The 16,453-nt window shown below is 40.1% G+C and overlaps 1 protein-coding gene across 2 annotated transcripts in view; it reads left to right on the forward strand.

Annotated features, from left to right (window-relative positions):
• PLOD2 (procollagen-lysine,2-oxoglutarate 5-dioxygenase 2) overlaps positions 1-16,453 on the forward strand; it is a 59,544-nt gene that overhangs the window by 16,822 nt on the left and 26,269 nt on the right. For both annotated transcript variants that reach the window (XM_082487447.1, XM_082487448.1), the window contains exons 2-7: positions 1,092-1,183; positions 2,616-2,752; positions 8,399-8,562; positions 9,739-9,851; positions 13,360-13,423; positions 14,215-14,312. In XM_082487447.1, the coding sequence (XP_082343573.1) occupies positions 1,092-1,183; positions 2,616-2,752; positions 8,399-8,562; positions 9,739-9,851; positions 13,360-13,423; positions 14,215-14,312 (668 nt within the window). The remainder of the gene's footprint in view (positions 1-1,091; positions 1,184-2,615; positions 2,753-8,398; positions 8,563-9,738; positions 9,852-13,359; positions 13,424-14,214; positions 14,313-16,453) is intronic.

The following is a 16,453-nucleotide window of genomic DNA, read 5'->3' on the forward strand; positions in this document are numbered from 1 at the left end:
CAGGATGACATCTTGGGTGCTGAGGGCTGCTAAGTCTGTGGTGGTGGATGAGGCTGAAGGGTTAATAGGAATAATTTTCACAGCAGCCACTTCTAGCGCATGTTACTGTGCTGGTAAAGATAAACCCAGAGGATGTTTTTTGGGAAAGTGAAGCAACAACAGGCACAGTGTCTGGAATGCTCATTAGAGTCTATTAATTTTACTTTCTTGTAATGATTGATCTCATGGGCTCTGTTTAGAGGGCAGCTGTTGCTTGAACTCAGACCAAATTGGGGAACTGCACTGTGCTTTGAGATCCAGGCTGGTCTGATTAAATATTTGAGGTTGGATAAGGGTACTGTCTTTCTCATAGCTTTGAATTATGTACCTTGATTACGCAGCAAATTGCATAGGGGGCTGAATGTTGTTCAGTATTTTAATTGGGAAGCTGTTTAGTGGGAATTCATGGCCTTGTTTGAACTATGTCAAAAACCCTGGGATATGAAAAGGAAATTGGTTGCACGGTCATTTGCCTGCATGCAGTAAGAGGGTAAAATTAGCACTGCTATAATTTACAGAGGCTCTGAATAAAAAAAAAACCCAACCTTACTCTTTTGTCTCTGCCCAAGGACTTAAAAGCACTGTCGGGGGACCGTTTTCCATGGTTGTTTTTTTTCCACCCTGTTTTCATGAGGAATATGAACTGCTTGCTTTCAGGGGAGTTACTGAAGTTGAGTGAAGTTCTCTGGTACCATCCTGTCCTGTGATAAGAGGTTGTAGGATTAGCTCAGACCGAAAAGTAAAAAAGTTATTTTTGTTTTGAAGATTCCTTCCTGTCTAGTAGTCATGCTAGCTTTGTTTTCATGCCTTGAGCTAGTTGTTTACAGAGTAGATAGATTTCTTTGCTTCCTCTTCCTGAGGATAATTTTAAAAAGAGCACCCTTCTCCACAGCAGTTCTTGTTTGATAATGTCTCATGCCTATAGTGTGACAGTGTATTTGCCTCCTCTCTTTGAATGAGATGCAGGCAAGTCATAAACCCCCGATACAGTGCTGTTCAGTGCATTTTTTTTTTTTTGTTACTAATACAAGTTCCTTCTTTTTCTCCCTCAGATAAACTACTAGTTTTTACTGTAGCAACTAAAGAAACCGACGGCTTTCACCGTTTCATGCGAACTGCAAAGCACTTCAACTACACAGTCAAGGTATTGTGTGTTTTCATACCAAATATTCATACTATGCGGCCTTTAGGACAGAAACAGTGCAATAGTAACTGAAGTTTGCATTGGGGCAAAGTAAAACAATTACAGAACTGGGGGGCGAGTAGGGCACTTGCACATGGCCCTGCTGCTGTCCCTGTTACTTACCCGCTGGTTCTTCCACTGCCTTAGGAACTGTTCTACAGATTAGTAGCTATTGTGATCAGGGTTCTCGGTCACTTACAGGTTCTGTCATGATTTATCATATAGCCTCGCTTTTCAGTGTGGCTAATGTTTGTATGAATACTTCTGGAAGCTGCGCTGCTCTCTGAGGGCTTTGGATGTCTCCTTCCTTCTTAGACAAGGCTGGATCGCTGCTGCGGGGACGGAGGGAGGGTCACAACTGAAAGTTTCACTGTGTTTCCCAAGAACCTGTAAATCTTTGAGAGGACTAAGCGTTTCTACCATTCTTGCCAGCCTTTTCTGCCTTGTTCCACGTCTCCATATGTCATGTACTAAGGTTGGCCTTCACATGACCTTGGGAAAAAGGGAGGGCACTAACTTTCTTCTAAACTTTCCCCACAAATTTGTTCCGCAAGAGAAAATCCAGGAATTCAGATGGTGTTATGAAATGTTTCTGCTTACTTACCACAGTGCCTACACTATAAATAGCAAATTATTTGGATCTCTGAAGTCTGACTGCTGCCACTGAACTTGGAAGACCGAGAGAACCTTTCCTAATATGATAATGCTGTAGTAAAGCACCCAAGAAGCCTGAGCTCTGGATATATCTATTAGCTTTGCAGATTTGTCCAAGACATCATGCAATGTAGTTCTTCCAAGTTTTAGAAGTTTCAAAAACATTATGCTCAAAACCCACAAAAAGTGTAAGGGTGTCTTCTGTTTTTAAGGTATGATTTGCTGTAGCGCTTGGCTAGGGAGGAATTTTGTTTAGCTGATTTTAGCAGCCACCTATCCTTTCCTTGTACAAAAATGTCCTGGAGGGATTTCAGAAAGACTGCAGCTTGCAATTTGTATTAGTAATATCCTGATCCACCAAGGTCTCTCACACTTCCTGTTCCTAAAGTGATTATATTGACTTTTAAAGGTCTCATTCAGAATGTTTTTCCTAATACAAGTTTTGAAACAATTAGTAGCCTTTTTCTTTTTTCTGAAGGAGACACATTTGAATAAAGGGTGGTAACAGGCAATTGCTCGATTCTTATTTGGTTAAGAAATGTCTCTCTCATGTTTCTGCAGTGATGTCATTGTGCTGAATGCTGCTTCAGACATGGAAAACTTACGATGCTGGAAATGCTGGCTTGCTATGCTTTAATGTGTTGCTTCTGCTTTAACATCTGTTTTCAATAAGGTTCTGCTTTAAAAAGCCTCTTGGTTTTGGGTACTAGTAAAAAGTGTTCTTTTTTTCTTGTTCCAGGTACTTGGAAAAGGTGAAGAATGGAAAGGTGGTGAGCTGCCTAACTCTATTGGCGGAGGGCAGAAAGTTCGCCTGCTGAAGGAAGGCATAGAAAGCTATGCTGATCAAGAGGACTTGGTTATCATGTTTGTTGAATGGTGAGCAAACCTGGCTTGTTGCCGTTACATTTTAGTCTGGGTAGGCATGCAAAAGTAGCGGCTGTGACATGCTGAAAGTTGCGTGCTGCTTTTCCCCCTCGCTGTCTATTTGAGAGGGCTTGCTTCCATTTTTCTCCATTCATAAAAATAGTAGATTGCTGTGGGAGCAATCGTTACTTTTTTAACAGATTTACAGATGTAAGAGTTGTTCATAGTTCTGCTGCCTCAAGGGGGTAAAAAAATGTTATTGGGAGCTGTCAGGCTTTTAGGCAAGCGTTTGTCCTCTCCCTGTTCAGCTGCGGTGAGGGCAGGACGTGGCTGTGGGCTGGGAGTGTGGAAGGGGTGGGGGGAGCAAAAGCAGCTCCAGAAATAAAGCGGCCAGTAGGGACCAGAGCGTGATCTTGTTCCCTGAAGTAACAGCGATATGGAGGAAGCTGGAAAATGGGCCCCTGAGGAAAGCACTTAACAGGAGAACTTCTTTTACATGTTAGAGAACCGAAACAAGAGGCTCGGTGCCAGATGTATCCTTGGTGCCTATGCCATATGTGCGATGGAGGGATGGAGAGACAGTGGTGCTGCAGATGCCAGACTATAGCTCATAGCACAGCTATGCTTGAGCATCCTCACTGGAGGCCAGATAGGTTTCTCCCTGTCACACACAACAGGGAGCTCAAATGTGTTCAAATCCTACTTTTTCCGTTGCTTCCTTCTGCTCTTTTTTCCCCTCCTCCTCTTTTGCTCCTGTGACAATAACATGATCAGAGCTGCTAAGAATCCACCTGACAGCAGCTGCCAAGCTCTTCCATGCTAGCGTTAACCAGAGTGGGGTCACAGCTCTAAAAGAATCCCTGCAAGGAAGGCACGGGACCAAGTCTCGAACTGGGAATGTGAAGCCTTGATTGCAGACAGGCGGCCTTGGGGAGGTAGCCGAGTGCAAGCTCGGAGAGGTTTGTGCGTGGGTTCATGCTGCTGTTACCAGTTCATGTTGGCATCTCTGCTCCAGAATTTTCTTTCAGCTTTTAACCAGCTTTTCAAAATTTACTTAATTTTTAAAATTGGACAGCTGAAGAATTTTGGGGACCCCTTTGCAAGTCAGAAGTTTGGCAGGATTCGTACAGCAGGTATCACCACGAGAAAGAAATTGGTCTGGCAGTGGTATTTGCTGGAAAGTTCATTTGTTGTTTTGTTTAAGTTAAGTGTTTAGGGAAGTTGGAGTAGCCTATTAAACTGGTAGCAAATTTAAAGATACTACTCAGTTTTCTTTTTTAATTTTACCTCTCATGATAAGTTGAAGATAGAGCTAGAAAGCCAATGTCTAAATCATCTTAACCAAATTATGAATTTATAAGGGAAACTTGTTACACCAAATATTTTCTTTGTACACTTAATTGACAGTAAAAGTAACAGAGTTTGCAGGTATATGTTCAGTTTTTGAATTTTTTTTCTTATTGACTTGATCAGTTTTGCATTCCTACTGATCATGCAATAACTGAAATCTTTTAAGATTAATTTGGGAGATTATTTTGTTCTTTACTAAACACTCAGATGAATCATATGTTTCCCAAATGTTTACTACTTACATTGAATTTCTTTTTTTTTTCAAATCTATTATCCTGATTTGTCACTATTTTCTCCCTATATGGTAAAATATGCAAATCTGTTATCAGATTTGGTTATAGCGCAAATTCTTCTCCAACATCATTTATTCTGTAGAGGGGCAGGCTGTGGGCCGACATGGATAAGAGAGTACAGAGGACCACGTGTGTTGAAGTGCAGATGTCATAATCTTTCTTGCCATGAAAAATCACAGGATTTAAGGCTTCTCAAGTTCTTGAGGTCCATAATCCCAAGTACATATTGATTTAAAGCTGGTGGAACTGATTCCAAATAGGAGAAAAAAATAGTTTGCTGATTCTAGCATGATGTTTTAATTCTAACGAGCTTTTTCATTTCCAGGAATCCTAGTTTGCAATTTAAATGTTGATCAATGTAGCATTAAGTTTGGAAAAGACAACTATAGTGAACTTCCTTTCTTTTTCAAGTGTTTTTCATTATATTCATTGTGAAGCATTTGGAATATTAATCTTGGGGGGGGGAAGGAAATGTCTGGTTTACTTACTGTAACTAGGCAAACCATTTCTAGTGAACTGTTTACTTAAAAAAAAAAACTTAGTTTCTTGCCTTTTTTTTTTTTTTTTTTGGAGCAGTTTTTTATATGGCTCACAATTCTGGAAATAGTCTGAACTTCTGTGGACAGCTTGTGTCTAGGTGCAGATAGCAAAATGGTTTGCCTGCAGATGGAATGCTATTTAAACTAGGCTTGTTTTTGTGAGGACTAACTACTGGTTTACTTTGGACCGTCTCAGATTGAACTGGATAATGGCCAGTGTAGACTGGATAAAATGGTTGATGCTGTGACTGTTCATCCAGAACTCCCACAGCCATTTGTATCATGGAAGACTTCTGAAGCCTCTCAGTTTGTTTTTTTTTTTTTCTGTTTGTTTGGGGGATTTGTTGGTTTGGGTTTTTTTTTTGTTTATTTATTTTGTTTTCTTTGTAAACATTTGTCAGAAAGTGAGGGATAATTACATTTTCTACACATCTCAAAATGGTTAAGGTGTGATCCTGGTGGGGATACCGTGTAAATGACAAAATGGCTGTGCGGCTGAACGGTCCAGTTAAATAAGATGAAATAAAGGACCTGAATTGCTGGTTACTAGTAAGCCTCTCTTGTTTGTATTTTGAGCTCTTAACCTGCAGCTCCAATGGTAACAAGTCCTTGTTGTTGTAAAAGTTGTGGATGCAAAAATTGCATGTTCAATTCTCAACGACATGAGCCACCACCGCCGTTTCCCTGTGTTGCTGGGGGCACTGGGTGCGTAGCCAGGATGCTTTGCTGCTGCAAAAGGGGAGGAGGGATGGGTGGATTCCAGCCCCAAGCATCTGCCATCTGGGAGCTTCAGGAAATGGGATTGGAGTTGTGGAAACTTTCTGTTCCGCCCCCCTCCCCCCCCCCCCTTTTTTTTTTTTTTTTCTTCTTGCTTTACTTAATTGGAAGGATTTATGAAGAATAAATAAAAGAGTATCTGAGCTTTTCCAGCTAGCCAAGGCAGCCTGCTTTTTCCTGGATATAGCCACGCTTTTTCTTCCCTGTCAAATTTTGAAGCCCTGTTTAAAGTCGGTCATGTGCATCACTCATAATAACAATATAAACTGTCAAGGACTTGTTTTGTGATGGTCTTAGTGGTGTAGACCTGAGGTGAATCCTCCCTGACATCAGGAGTTGAGTGCCGGATAGACTGAGCACAATCTGACATAGCGGGTAAGCAAGGCAAATGATGGGTTTATAGGTTTTAGTTTGACTCTAGAAGTTTTCCTGTTGCCTGGAGAGAAAAGCAGGAGCCTCATAAAGCAGCTGATGGGGAGACTGGCAGCGAAGGGCAGAAGGTTGGTGGAGGTCCTGCCCGGGAGGAGATATCAGAGGGCCATGAAAATTAGTGGAAAATGTAGATCCATGCTGGATTCATACATGCTATGCATTAGTGTATAAAGTTTACGATAATTGATAACGCAGTTTAGCAGCTCTGTACTTTGTACAAAGTACCAGTGCTTTGTACTATAAACTGTGCTGTATTAAGTAGCATATCCCTTTCACAAGCAGAGCCTGTGGCTAGCCCAGCATGTTGCTCAACTTTGGCTTTCTTTTCCAGAATGACAATCCTTGGAAGCAATGTTCCAGGGGTGTTTGGTTCCTTCCCGCAGCTGTAAGTCATTGCAGCAGCAGCACTAACCTGATCAAAGAGGAGAAGCACAGCCTGCCATAAGCTATTAAGTTAAAGCCTCAGACAAATCTCTGTTTTTGTCTGTCTTCAACTTGTCTCCTGTTTCTCGCTTGTTCTTCAGGCTCATTCTGGCTTTGAATCGGGCTACACCAATTGAATGGAAAAGGGAGGGAAGTGTATTCCTGTATGTTTGGGCAGAAAGAGGCAGTTTTTGCAAAACTGGGGAAGCTCCAAAATGTACAATTTTTTTTTTTTCATACATTCTTCTGCCAAAATTACAGAAAAACAAAACAGTGAGAGTTTTTGGAAACCCACTTACTTTATATAGACTACATAACACTTCCTCTCCAGGGTTCATACTTTTCTCTGCAGTGGAAATCTTCTCTTCTGCATTTGTAAGCCAGCTGTTGTTCAGTTCTCTTAGGCCAATTGCATGAAATCCCCTTTGAAGAAAGGACGTTTAAAATAATTTCAGAACTGTAATAAAGAAGTATCAGGAGTCAGTAACGGTTCATCTGTTGGCACTATTGCTGAGTAATACATTGCAATGCAAAAAGTTCTGTGCAGTGCAGGTGAGGGTACTGCTGTCCTCCTCCTTAGCCCAGCTAAAAGACTTTGCAAGAAGAAATCTTGGTCGAGGTTAGACTTTTTGATTTTTGGTAGCTGTACCATTCCTTTGCCCTATACGAGGCCTGATGATTTTCAGTTACTAAGGTAGATGTCTGGAATAAGAATATACCTGCATTCAGATGAGGAAGCTGTGAGGCTGAGATGCTGCCATTAAATCCAAATATTCTGCTTCTTCTGCCAGAGACTAATCTATGACATGATTCTGATAATAGTCTGTCACAGTTTCATGCAATGTAATATGAACCTTGAAGTGGTTTGCACATTAATGATTTTACATGTAGATTTCAAGTACAAACAAAGGAACCTAATACTCTGAATAATTGAATAGTTTATACATATTTTGAGGGTGGTTTTTTTTCTTATTTTATTTTTTTTTATTAGAGGCATTGATTTAGATACGGTTCAACAAGAAACCACTAGGCTTGTGATACTACATTCTTACATGAACTTTGCCAAACCCGTGCATGCTTCTTTCTGTTTTGGGATAGTGCTGACCTTTGGCTGTGGGTAACTGCTGTTTTTAGAGATGACCCCTCCACCTTTAGGTCTTTGTCCTCAGTAGGACTTAGGAGTCAAATCTGACGAACACATAAAGGCAGGTGAAGTTTTTCATAAATAGAGCTTGTGAAGTTTAGAGCCTTCTGAAGTTTTCAGCACATTAAAGACGTTGAAGGAGAAATGTATATATTTTCAGGATGCAACACAGTTTAAGTTTGTGGGCAACTAAACTTTATTGAGAAATATCTAAGTATGTTCTCAATAAGACTTTTCAGAAGAAAGTTGGTGCCATTGTGTTTTAGAACAAGGTCATCTTGAGTTTCCCATCGAGTCACTGAATCATCTTTTAGTCCTACTCTATGTCATCTGCTACATTTTGATTTTTTTTTTTTTTTTTTTTTTGTTCAAATACATGCAATGTAAAAATCAATTTCAGGTAGACATAATCTGAAGGAAAAAGAATGTCCAAAATGTGGAAGGTTTAAAAAAAAAAAAAAAAAAAAGAATGCAAATAGAAGGGGAAACTGTATTGGATAAATAGTACTGATTGAAGTTTTTCTCCTAGAAGGGTATAGGATTTTTACATGATGGTAAAACATCATTTAATGAGTCATTTTTCATAATAACAGGGCTTTCTGTATGATTTTTAAAATTTGAATAGTCCAAACACTTGTTGTTTTGAACACAGAAGCTTAAAATTAAACTAATCTAATGGATATCTTTTCTTTATTTTCAGCTATGATGTTATCTTTGCAGGGGGCCCTGAAGAACTGCTAAAGAAATTCCAGGAAACTAATCATAAAGTGGTGTTTGCAGCAGATGGACTAATTTGGCCAGATAAAAGGCTAGCTGACAAGTATCCTGTTGTCCGGAGTGGAAAACGATTCCTGAACTCAGGAGGCAAGTGGGATTCTTGAACGCACTAAACTCTTGAACTTCAGTTATCTGTTTTATGTATTTGTATGTGGAACTGTTCCTGAATTCCCCAAGTATAAAATTGAGTACTGGATTTGCTGTCATCCTCATCCCCTCTCCGTCCCTACTTGAGAAGCTCCTCTTCTGTGCTCAAGAGTAATTTTCATTCAAACTTACGTAATATTTGTTAGCAATAACTTGTAAAAAGCAGGTAAAAAGATTAATAGCCTAGCAAGCAACTGTGCCTTGCAACGAAATGCTGTGCAGGGATGACCCACTTGCCACCAATTCAACGTACTTCAGAAACAATCTAGTGTAGAAGCCAAGTCAAAGCAGTATGTGCTATTTATAGGCACAGTTTAGCTGGGTCACAGAATTTCCTGACTTGGCTACCATGTTCTCGGGGATTTCTGTACACATGGTAGATGTGCTGGTAGGTCTGCCTGGCCCGTCAGCGTGGCTTAGGCAGTTCGTTCCAAGAAAAGTGCAAGTTACTCCTGTTAATCTCAATGATGTGTTAATTCTGGAGTCCTCCTTCAAATGCCAGCTTTGGTAATAATTTTGCAGTTGATTAATACATGTGCTGACACTGATATTTTTTAACTGCTACAGAGCGCAGTGTGTCACTTCTCCTAGGTAAGTGGTGCTGGGCAGCATGTAGATCCGGGAGTATCCCCATTCCCTTCCTTCTCTTCTTTACCTCGCCTATCTACCCTGTCTTTTTTTGGTTTGGTTTAAGCATAACATATATTGGTTTTGAGTTGAATTCTTTTTGTAGTTCTGGCAGTATTAGATTCAGGCTTCTCTGCCAGCAATAAGTGATTGATGAAAATGAAACTTCTTCCAGAGACGGGCTTCCTGGGAACAGTAATAGTGTAATCCCATGCTTTGGAGTTCTCAGGACCATCCTAAATAGATCTCTGTTCCCTATTTTTCCCCCTTAAAGTAGCATTAGTATAAATATAACCCTTAATTATGAACCCTTTAAAACAGAACTGGTACATATCAGAGGAAGAAAACTGGATTTTGAGCCAAGTTGTATGAATTTCATACTTTTCCTTTGCTGGCACCAAACAGTGAGAGTGAAGTCCCCGACTGGTGGACAGCATTGGCAGAGTAGTGCTTTTTATGGAAATAACTTACGTGTGTGTGATATTGCAGGATTTATTGGTTATGCTCCATATATAAATCGTATTGTGCAGCAATGGAATCTGCAGGATAATGATGATGACCAGCTGTTTTACACCAAAATCTATGTTGACCCATTGGCAAGGGTAGGTAGTGACTGGCTTTCTCATTTCTTTTTGCTTGAAATAACATGCTGCTCCTCATAAAACATCAGGAGATAAAAATAAAAGGAATGCTGTCTCTTTATTCCGGAGTGCCATGTTGACGGTTGTGTTTGTTCTCTGGAGGTTCCTACTGTCGCAGTGATGAACAGGCTTCCAAAGGGTCATGACTTGATATATTATTTCAGGCTGTCTGCAGATCCAGGCAGGCTGTGCTTCGTTGTTAGAAATAATAGCTCTGAGGTATATGATTGGACACATTCATCTCAATGAGGGTCCCATGTATTTGGCAGTTTGACAGCCAGAGAATGTGGCATTTTTCCAGGGTGTCACTGAGCTACTTGCTGATCCAGTGTTTTATATTTTGGCTTGCTGCCACTTCAGATCCTGCCTGCAGCTGCCTCTCACTTTTCAGCTTTTTGCGCAGATATATTCAATAAAGCTGCATCGTAAATTTTTGGTGAAGACCTCTCTGTGCCATAGCTTAACAAAGTTCTCTGCTGAGTAGCAACATTAAGGCATGATAGATGTCAGAGTCATGACCCTAATGCTGGAAAAAGAGGGCTAAGGAAAGTTAACAATGTACTAATGCAAAAAGACTTTTAAAAGCTGATATTGCACAATTTTGAGGCTAATTTTGAACATTTGTATGTTTAAGGCAGATATGTATTTCAGAAACTTCATATATGTTTTTCTATTAAGTTATGCCTGAAATGTCAGGCATGTTTAGATACAGGTACAGAAATAGAATAGAGTAGAATATTTCAGTTGGAAGGGACCTACAATGATCATCTAGTGCAACTGCCGGACCAGTACAGAGCTGACCAAATGTTAAAGCATGTTATTAAGGGCATTGTCCAAACGCTTCTTAAAGGCTTGACAGGCTTGGGGCATTGACAGCCTCTTCCACTGTTTGACCACCTTCTCAGTAAAAGAATGTTTCCTAATGTCCAGTCTAAACCACCCCGGCTGCAGCTTTGAACCGTTCCCACGCATCCTGTCACTGGATCCTAGGGAAAAGAGATCACCTCTGTCTCCACATCCCCTCCTCAGGAAGCTGTGGAGAGTAATGAGGTCACTCCTCAGCCTCCTTTGCTCCAAACTAGACAAGCTCAAAGTCCTCAGCTGCTCCTCATTGGACGTTCTTTCCAGTGCTTGATGTTAGAATTGGTTTCCTGCAAGTTAAGTCAGATGCTAGATATGCAATTGGAAGGACAGGATGTAGAGACGTTAAAGCTGACTGTGCACCAAAGTCAGAAGTTAAAAAAAAAAAAAAAAAAAAAGTCAGAAGCTGTCTAAACAGATTGTCTGCTAGACAAAAAATCTGTACTTCTGCACAGAACAGTACTGCACCGTGATTCAAAATGCCTCCATGGTGCTTAGCTTGGGATACTGTACTATACATTAGCACTAATTTTCTGTATGGTAATCTCCAATGCTGTTAAGTATTTAACAAAATCTTGGAAGACCAAAGCAAACTATGTTATCTGTATAAGGATTTTAAAGTGTGTTCTGAAGGTTATATACTTTGATCAACATGTTAAAACTTCAAAACAAGGTACTTTAGGTATCTAAGTAGGATTAATAATACAATATTAGGAACATGTTTTAAAACCAGTAGTGTTTTCTATTCTGACATGATACTTTGGTTTGGCTTTTGTATTTTTGAGACTGTGAAACACAGTAAGTTTTTTTGCTTGGCCAAAACTTGTCTTAAAAAAAAAAAAAAAAAAAAAACAACAAAAAAACCAAAACAAAACAAGACTCAAATTTTCTTTGGCTTATACTGCCAAAATGAAGGCTCTTTGGAGAGTTATGACCTTTATCCTTCAAGTTTAGATGAAGTTTTTGCATATATAAGTCTGATTGCTATACAGCTGCACAATGCAGGAATATAGAAAAACTTAACATTATCAAATTGAGAATTATATCTAAGAGCGGAATACGTACAGGCTTCCCAAGCACAAATAGCCACTAGCCATCATATTTGAGAAGTCGTGGAGGTCTGTTGAGGTTCCTGCCGACTGGAAAAGGGGAAACATAACCCCTATTTTCAAAAACGGAAACAAGGAAGACCCAGGGAACTACAGGCCAGTCAGTCTCACCTCTGTGCCTGGCAAGATCATGGAGCAGATCCTCCTGGAAAGTCTGCTGAGGCACGTAGAAAACAAGGAGGTGCTTGGTGACAGCCAACATGGCTTTCATCAAAGGCAAGTCGTGCCTGACAAATTTGGTGGCCTTCTATGAAGGGGTTACAGCGGCAGTGGACAAGGGAAGACCAACTGATGTCATCTACTTGGATTTGTGCAAAGCGTTTGACACTGTCCCACACGATATCCTGGTCTCTATATTGAAGACACATGGATTTGACAAATGAACCCACATGGTGGATAAAGAACTGGCTGGACAGTTGCAGTCAAAGAGTTGCGGTCAACGGCTCGATGTCCAAGTGGAGACCAGTGACAAGTGGTGTTCCTCAGGGGTTGGTACTGGGGCCTGTACTGTTCAACATCTTTGGTGACATGGATATTGGGTTTGAGCGCACCCTCAGCAAGTTTGCCAATGATACCAAGCTGTATGGTGAGGTAGACACGCTGGAGGGGAGGGATGCCATCCAGAGGGACCTCATGCAGTTCGACAAGGTCAAGTGCAGGGTCCTACATCTGGGTTGGGGCAATCCCAAGCATAAATACAGGCTTAGCAGGGAATGGCTGGAGAGCAGCCCTGAGGAGAAGGACCTGGGTGTGCTGCTTGACGAGAAGCTCACCATGAGCCAGCAATGTGCCTTTGCAGCCCAGAAGGCCAACCGTATCCTGGGCTGCATCAGAAGTGTGGCCAGCAGGTCAAAGGAGGTGATTCTGCCCCTCTACTCCACTCTTGTGAGACCCCACCTGGAGTACTGCATCCAGCTCTGGAGTCCCCAACATAAGAAGGACATGGACCTGCTGGAGCGTGTCCAGAGGAGAGCCATGAGGATGATCCGAGGGCTGGAGCACCTCTCCTATGATCAGAGGCTGAAAGAGTTGGGGCTGTTCAACCTAGAGAAGAGAAGGCTCTGGGGAGATCTTATTGAGGCCTTCCAGTACCTAAAGGGGGCCTACAGGAGAGCTGGGGAAGGACTTTTTACTAGGGCATGTAGCGGTACGACGAGGGGGAATGGCTTTAAAGTAGAAGAGGGCAGGTTCAGATTGAACATTAGGAAGGAGTTTTTCACTTTGAGGGTGGTAAGGCACTGGACCAGGTTGCCCAGAGAGGTTGTTGAGGCCCCATCCCTGGAGGTGTTCGAGGCCAGGCTGGACGTGGCCTTGGGCAACCTGGTCTAGTGGGAGGTGACCCTGCCTATGGCAGGGGCGTTGGAACTCGATGATCTTCAAGGTCCTTTCCAACCTAAACCATTTTAGGATTACTTGCTGCCACTGCAATATAACTGTAACATTACTATAAAGACTTTGGCTTTTAGAATGCCTCAACATCTTTGATACTTTTATTTCAGGAACGCATTAACATTACTTTGGATCACAAATGTACAATTTTCCAGACCCTAAATGGAGCTGTTGGTAAGTGTATGATTTGCACATTGTGTGTTTTATTAACTGTTATTAACACTTTCTTTACTTAATCATGAATATCATTCCCTTAACATATCCTTGTTTCAAAGAAATATTTGGATAAGTAAACCTGATTACCAGATTAGTTACAGGTCTTTTGAGTTTAGTATTAGTTGATTTCTCCCATTGATAAAATTTTTGATTTAAAATAGAAAAAATAGTTTTCAATAAATGAAGTTAGCAATAAATACAAAGTTAAGAACCATTTTTCCATCTGCCTTTCACAAACTTAGTTACAGGAGTAAGACTGGTAATTAAAATTGCATTTTAGATGTTCTGAAGCAAATGTCTATACATAATGGAATGAAATATGGAATAATGTATAATTACCTTTAATTGTTATGAATTTAAATTGAAAAATTGCACCTGTCTAAACTTTCTTTCTTACCTTTAACCTCCAATTATGCAACAACTTTTTATAGTCAGATTATATTTGAAATAACTGATTTCACTATAAATAGACTTGCCACAAAACTAGTTTTATATTTAAAGAAGACTTTATTCAAATACTGGAGGCTGCTGATGGCAAATTCTGAAGCTTGATGTAACCTTATTTAGCATAAAGAGCTTAGTATTCAAGTTCTAGTTAAAAAAATGAATGGAAATTTCCAAATTAGTAACATTGACAATGATAGCAACAGTAGGGTATATTGTGTAAGCAAGAACTTAAAGAACTCTGAAATATTAGCTTTTTTTTTTTTCTGGTAAACTGTTATTACTGTAAGGTCTTTGATTTTCAGATGAAGTCCTTTTGAAATTTGAAGAAAGAAAAGTAAGAGCAAGGAATTCAGTGTACGACACATTACCGATCACCATTCATGGAAATGGTCCAACTAAAGTGAGTGATGGGGTTTTTTTATTTTTCTGCGAAGACGGCAATTTTAATAGAGGCAAAAACAGGGGTGGAAGAGTCTGAAACAGTCATAGCACACCACCACTGCTCATTTCCAATTAATAAGCATTGCAAAGATAAAAAAACCTTCCTAATAGCTCTCTTGATCATGCTATTCTGCTATCAGTAACTTGGTATCGCTGCTGAAACAACTCATTCTGCTCATTCTTGCATGGCATATTAGAAGTGAGTAAGCTTATATTAATTTGTTCACTGTCACACAACAATTCTTGAAGCTAGTGAATAATGTCTACCTGTTTATTAAACAGTAGTCAGAAGTATAGGTTATCAGGGAGACAAAAATCTAACCAAGAGTCACAGGCTGCAGTATAAAACAGTAACGCATCTGATCCTACTTCAGATCTTGGCATGTGTTTGTATACACATATATAAAAGAATATATTGTATATAGGCAAAAATACATATGTGTATATACACACGTGACTGGCTGTTGTTGCATCTTCAGTGTCATTGATCCCTGCCTGCAATGTACCCGCAGCTCATGAGCTTTTGGTTTATCGTAGAGCACTGTCTGTCCTGTGAAATAGCTGTTTTGGAAGCTTTTGTCCATGTGTAAGGATTCAGTGGTCCAGAGGACCTGGCACTGCTTCTCAGGGAGAAATGGCTACCTTTTGGTCGTATGGCAGTTGCATTTTTCTGTTACATGGCAAAGAAGCGTAAAGGTGTATAATTTCTAATAGCCTCTGTTGGCTCTTTGCTGTAGCTCCTTATTTTCAGAAAAATGCTTCCTGGGAGAATGAAATAAAACTTGAAACTCATCCAAATGACTGCCTCCTCTTAGTTTTTGCACTGTATTTCATCTTTGGAATTAGTGAATATAACGATGCCATTATAACTACTCACTAATGGTGAAATATGTGAGAAATTTCTTCCATGTTGCTGCAGTTATTTTTGCTTCAGTTAAATCCTCAAGTTATCTATCATCACTGGCTTTGCTGGCACTTTACCAATGAAAAGAAAGGTACTGTATTTTACAGTTGGGCAGGCAGTTTAGGTTGGAACTCCTCATGCTAATCTACAACTTACGCTATGTTAAACAAAACTCAATCTCTACATGCAGTCATGTAGTTTTAAAAACAGAGGAAACTCTTCCTGTATATCACTTTGTCAATGTGATTAGATTCTTCTGTTTTAAATGTAGAAGAGGACAGTAAGATAAAGGGATTGGAAAAAGTTTTCACTAGTTAGTAAATAAGCTATGATGAAAGTAATTCCCAGAATTAACTCCAAATAGTAAAAGTTTTTTATTTATAAGAACCTTCTGTTTTTTACTTAATCTCTTCAATTTGGAGATTAGTAAACGGCATTAGTCAGAGACCCTTCTTTGAGATGGCTACTAAATTATCCTGACATCCTAACATGTAGTTTTTATTTTTTGTTGCTCAAGTGCAATGGCTTTTTTGGTGAAATGTTCATTTTTGTAGACTTTATTGTATATCTCTGAAATTAGGTTCAAGAAATTCTATTTATAATCTGCCTAGAAAGATTTTCAATACACATAAAAAAATGCGCAAAAAATGATAAAATGCAGACTGAGTATTGGGCTGGTGTGTGTTTTCTATGCAAAATTATATTCTGTCCTTCCAGTTTTTGATGAGGGCAGTAGAGCAGGAATGAATAGCAGCCTTCCCTCAGGCAGACTTTCCCCGGCATAAGAGATCCCTTAACCGTTGCAAGTGGCAGTAGAGAAGAGGGAAGTTCTGCACAAACTTCCCATGGAATCCAGGAGGACAGGGCAGCCCAGGCAGCCCATCGACAGGAAAAAGTACATATTTTGTTCAGTGCCAATTTCAAAATGTGTGAAGAGGCTAGATGCTGCTTTAAAACATAGCCGACTGGCTGGCTTCTGAATCTTGGCACAGACTGCCAAAAATACATCGTCTGAGCACCTGTCTTCTCCATTTTCTATGTTTTTTTCTTATGGTAATTCTTTTGCGTTTTGTGTTGATGATTCTCAGATTTGGCAAAAGAATTAAACTGTAATCATTTTTGGCTTGAAATCATGCCTGGCAGCTTTTGAGAGCTGAATGATGTATAGGCTGTGTCTTGGAACTGGTGCAAGCATT

This window comes from Vanellus vanellus (assembly GCF_965231255.1).
Source record: "Vanellus vanellus genome assembly, chromosome: 8".
In the NCBI taxonomy this organism is placed as follows: Eukaryota; Metazoa; Chordata; class Aves; order Charadriiformes; family Charadriidae; genus Vanellus; species Vanellus vanellus.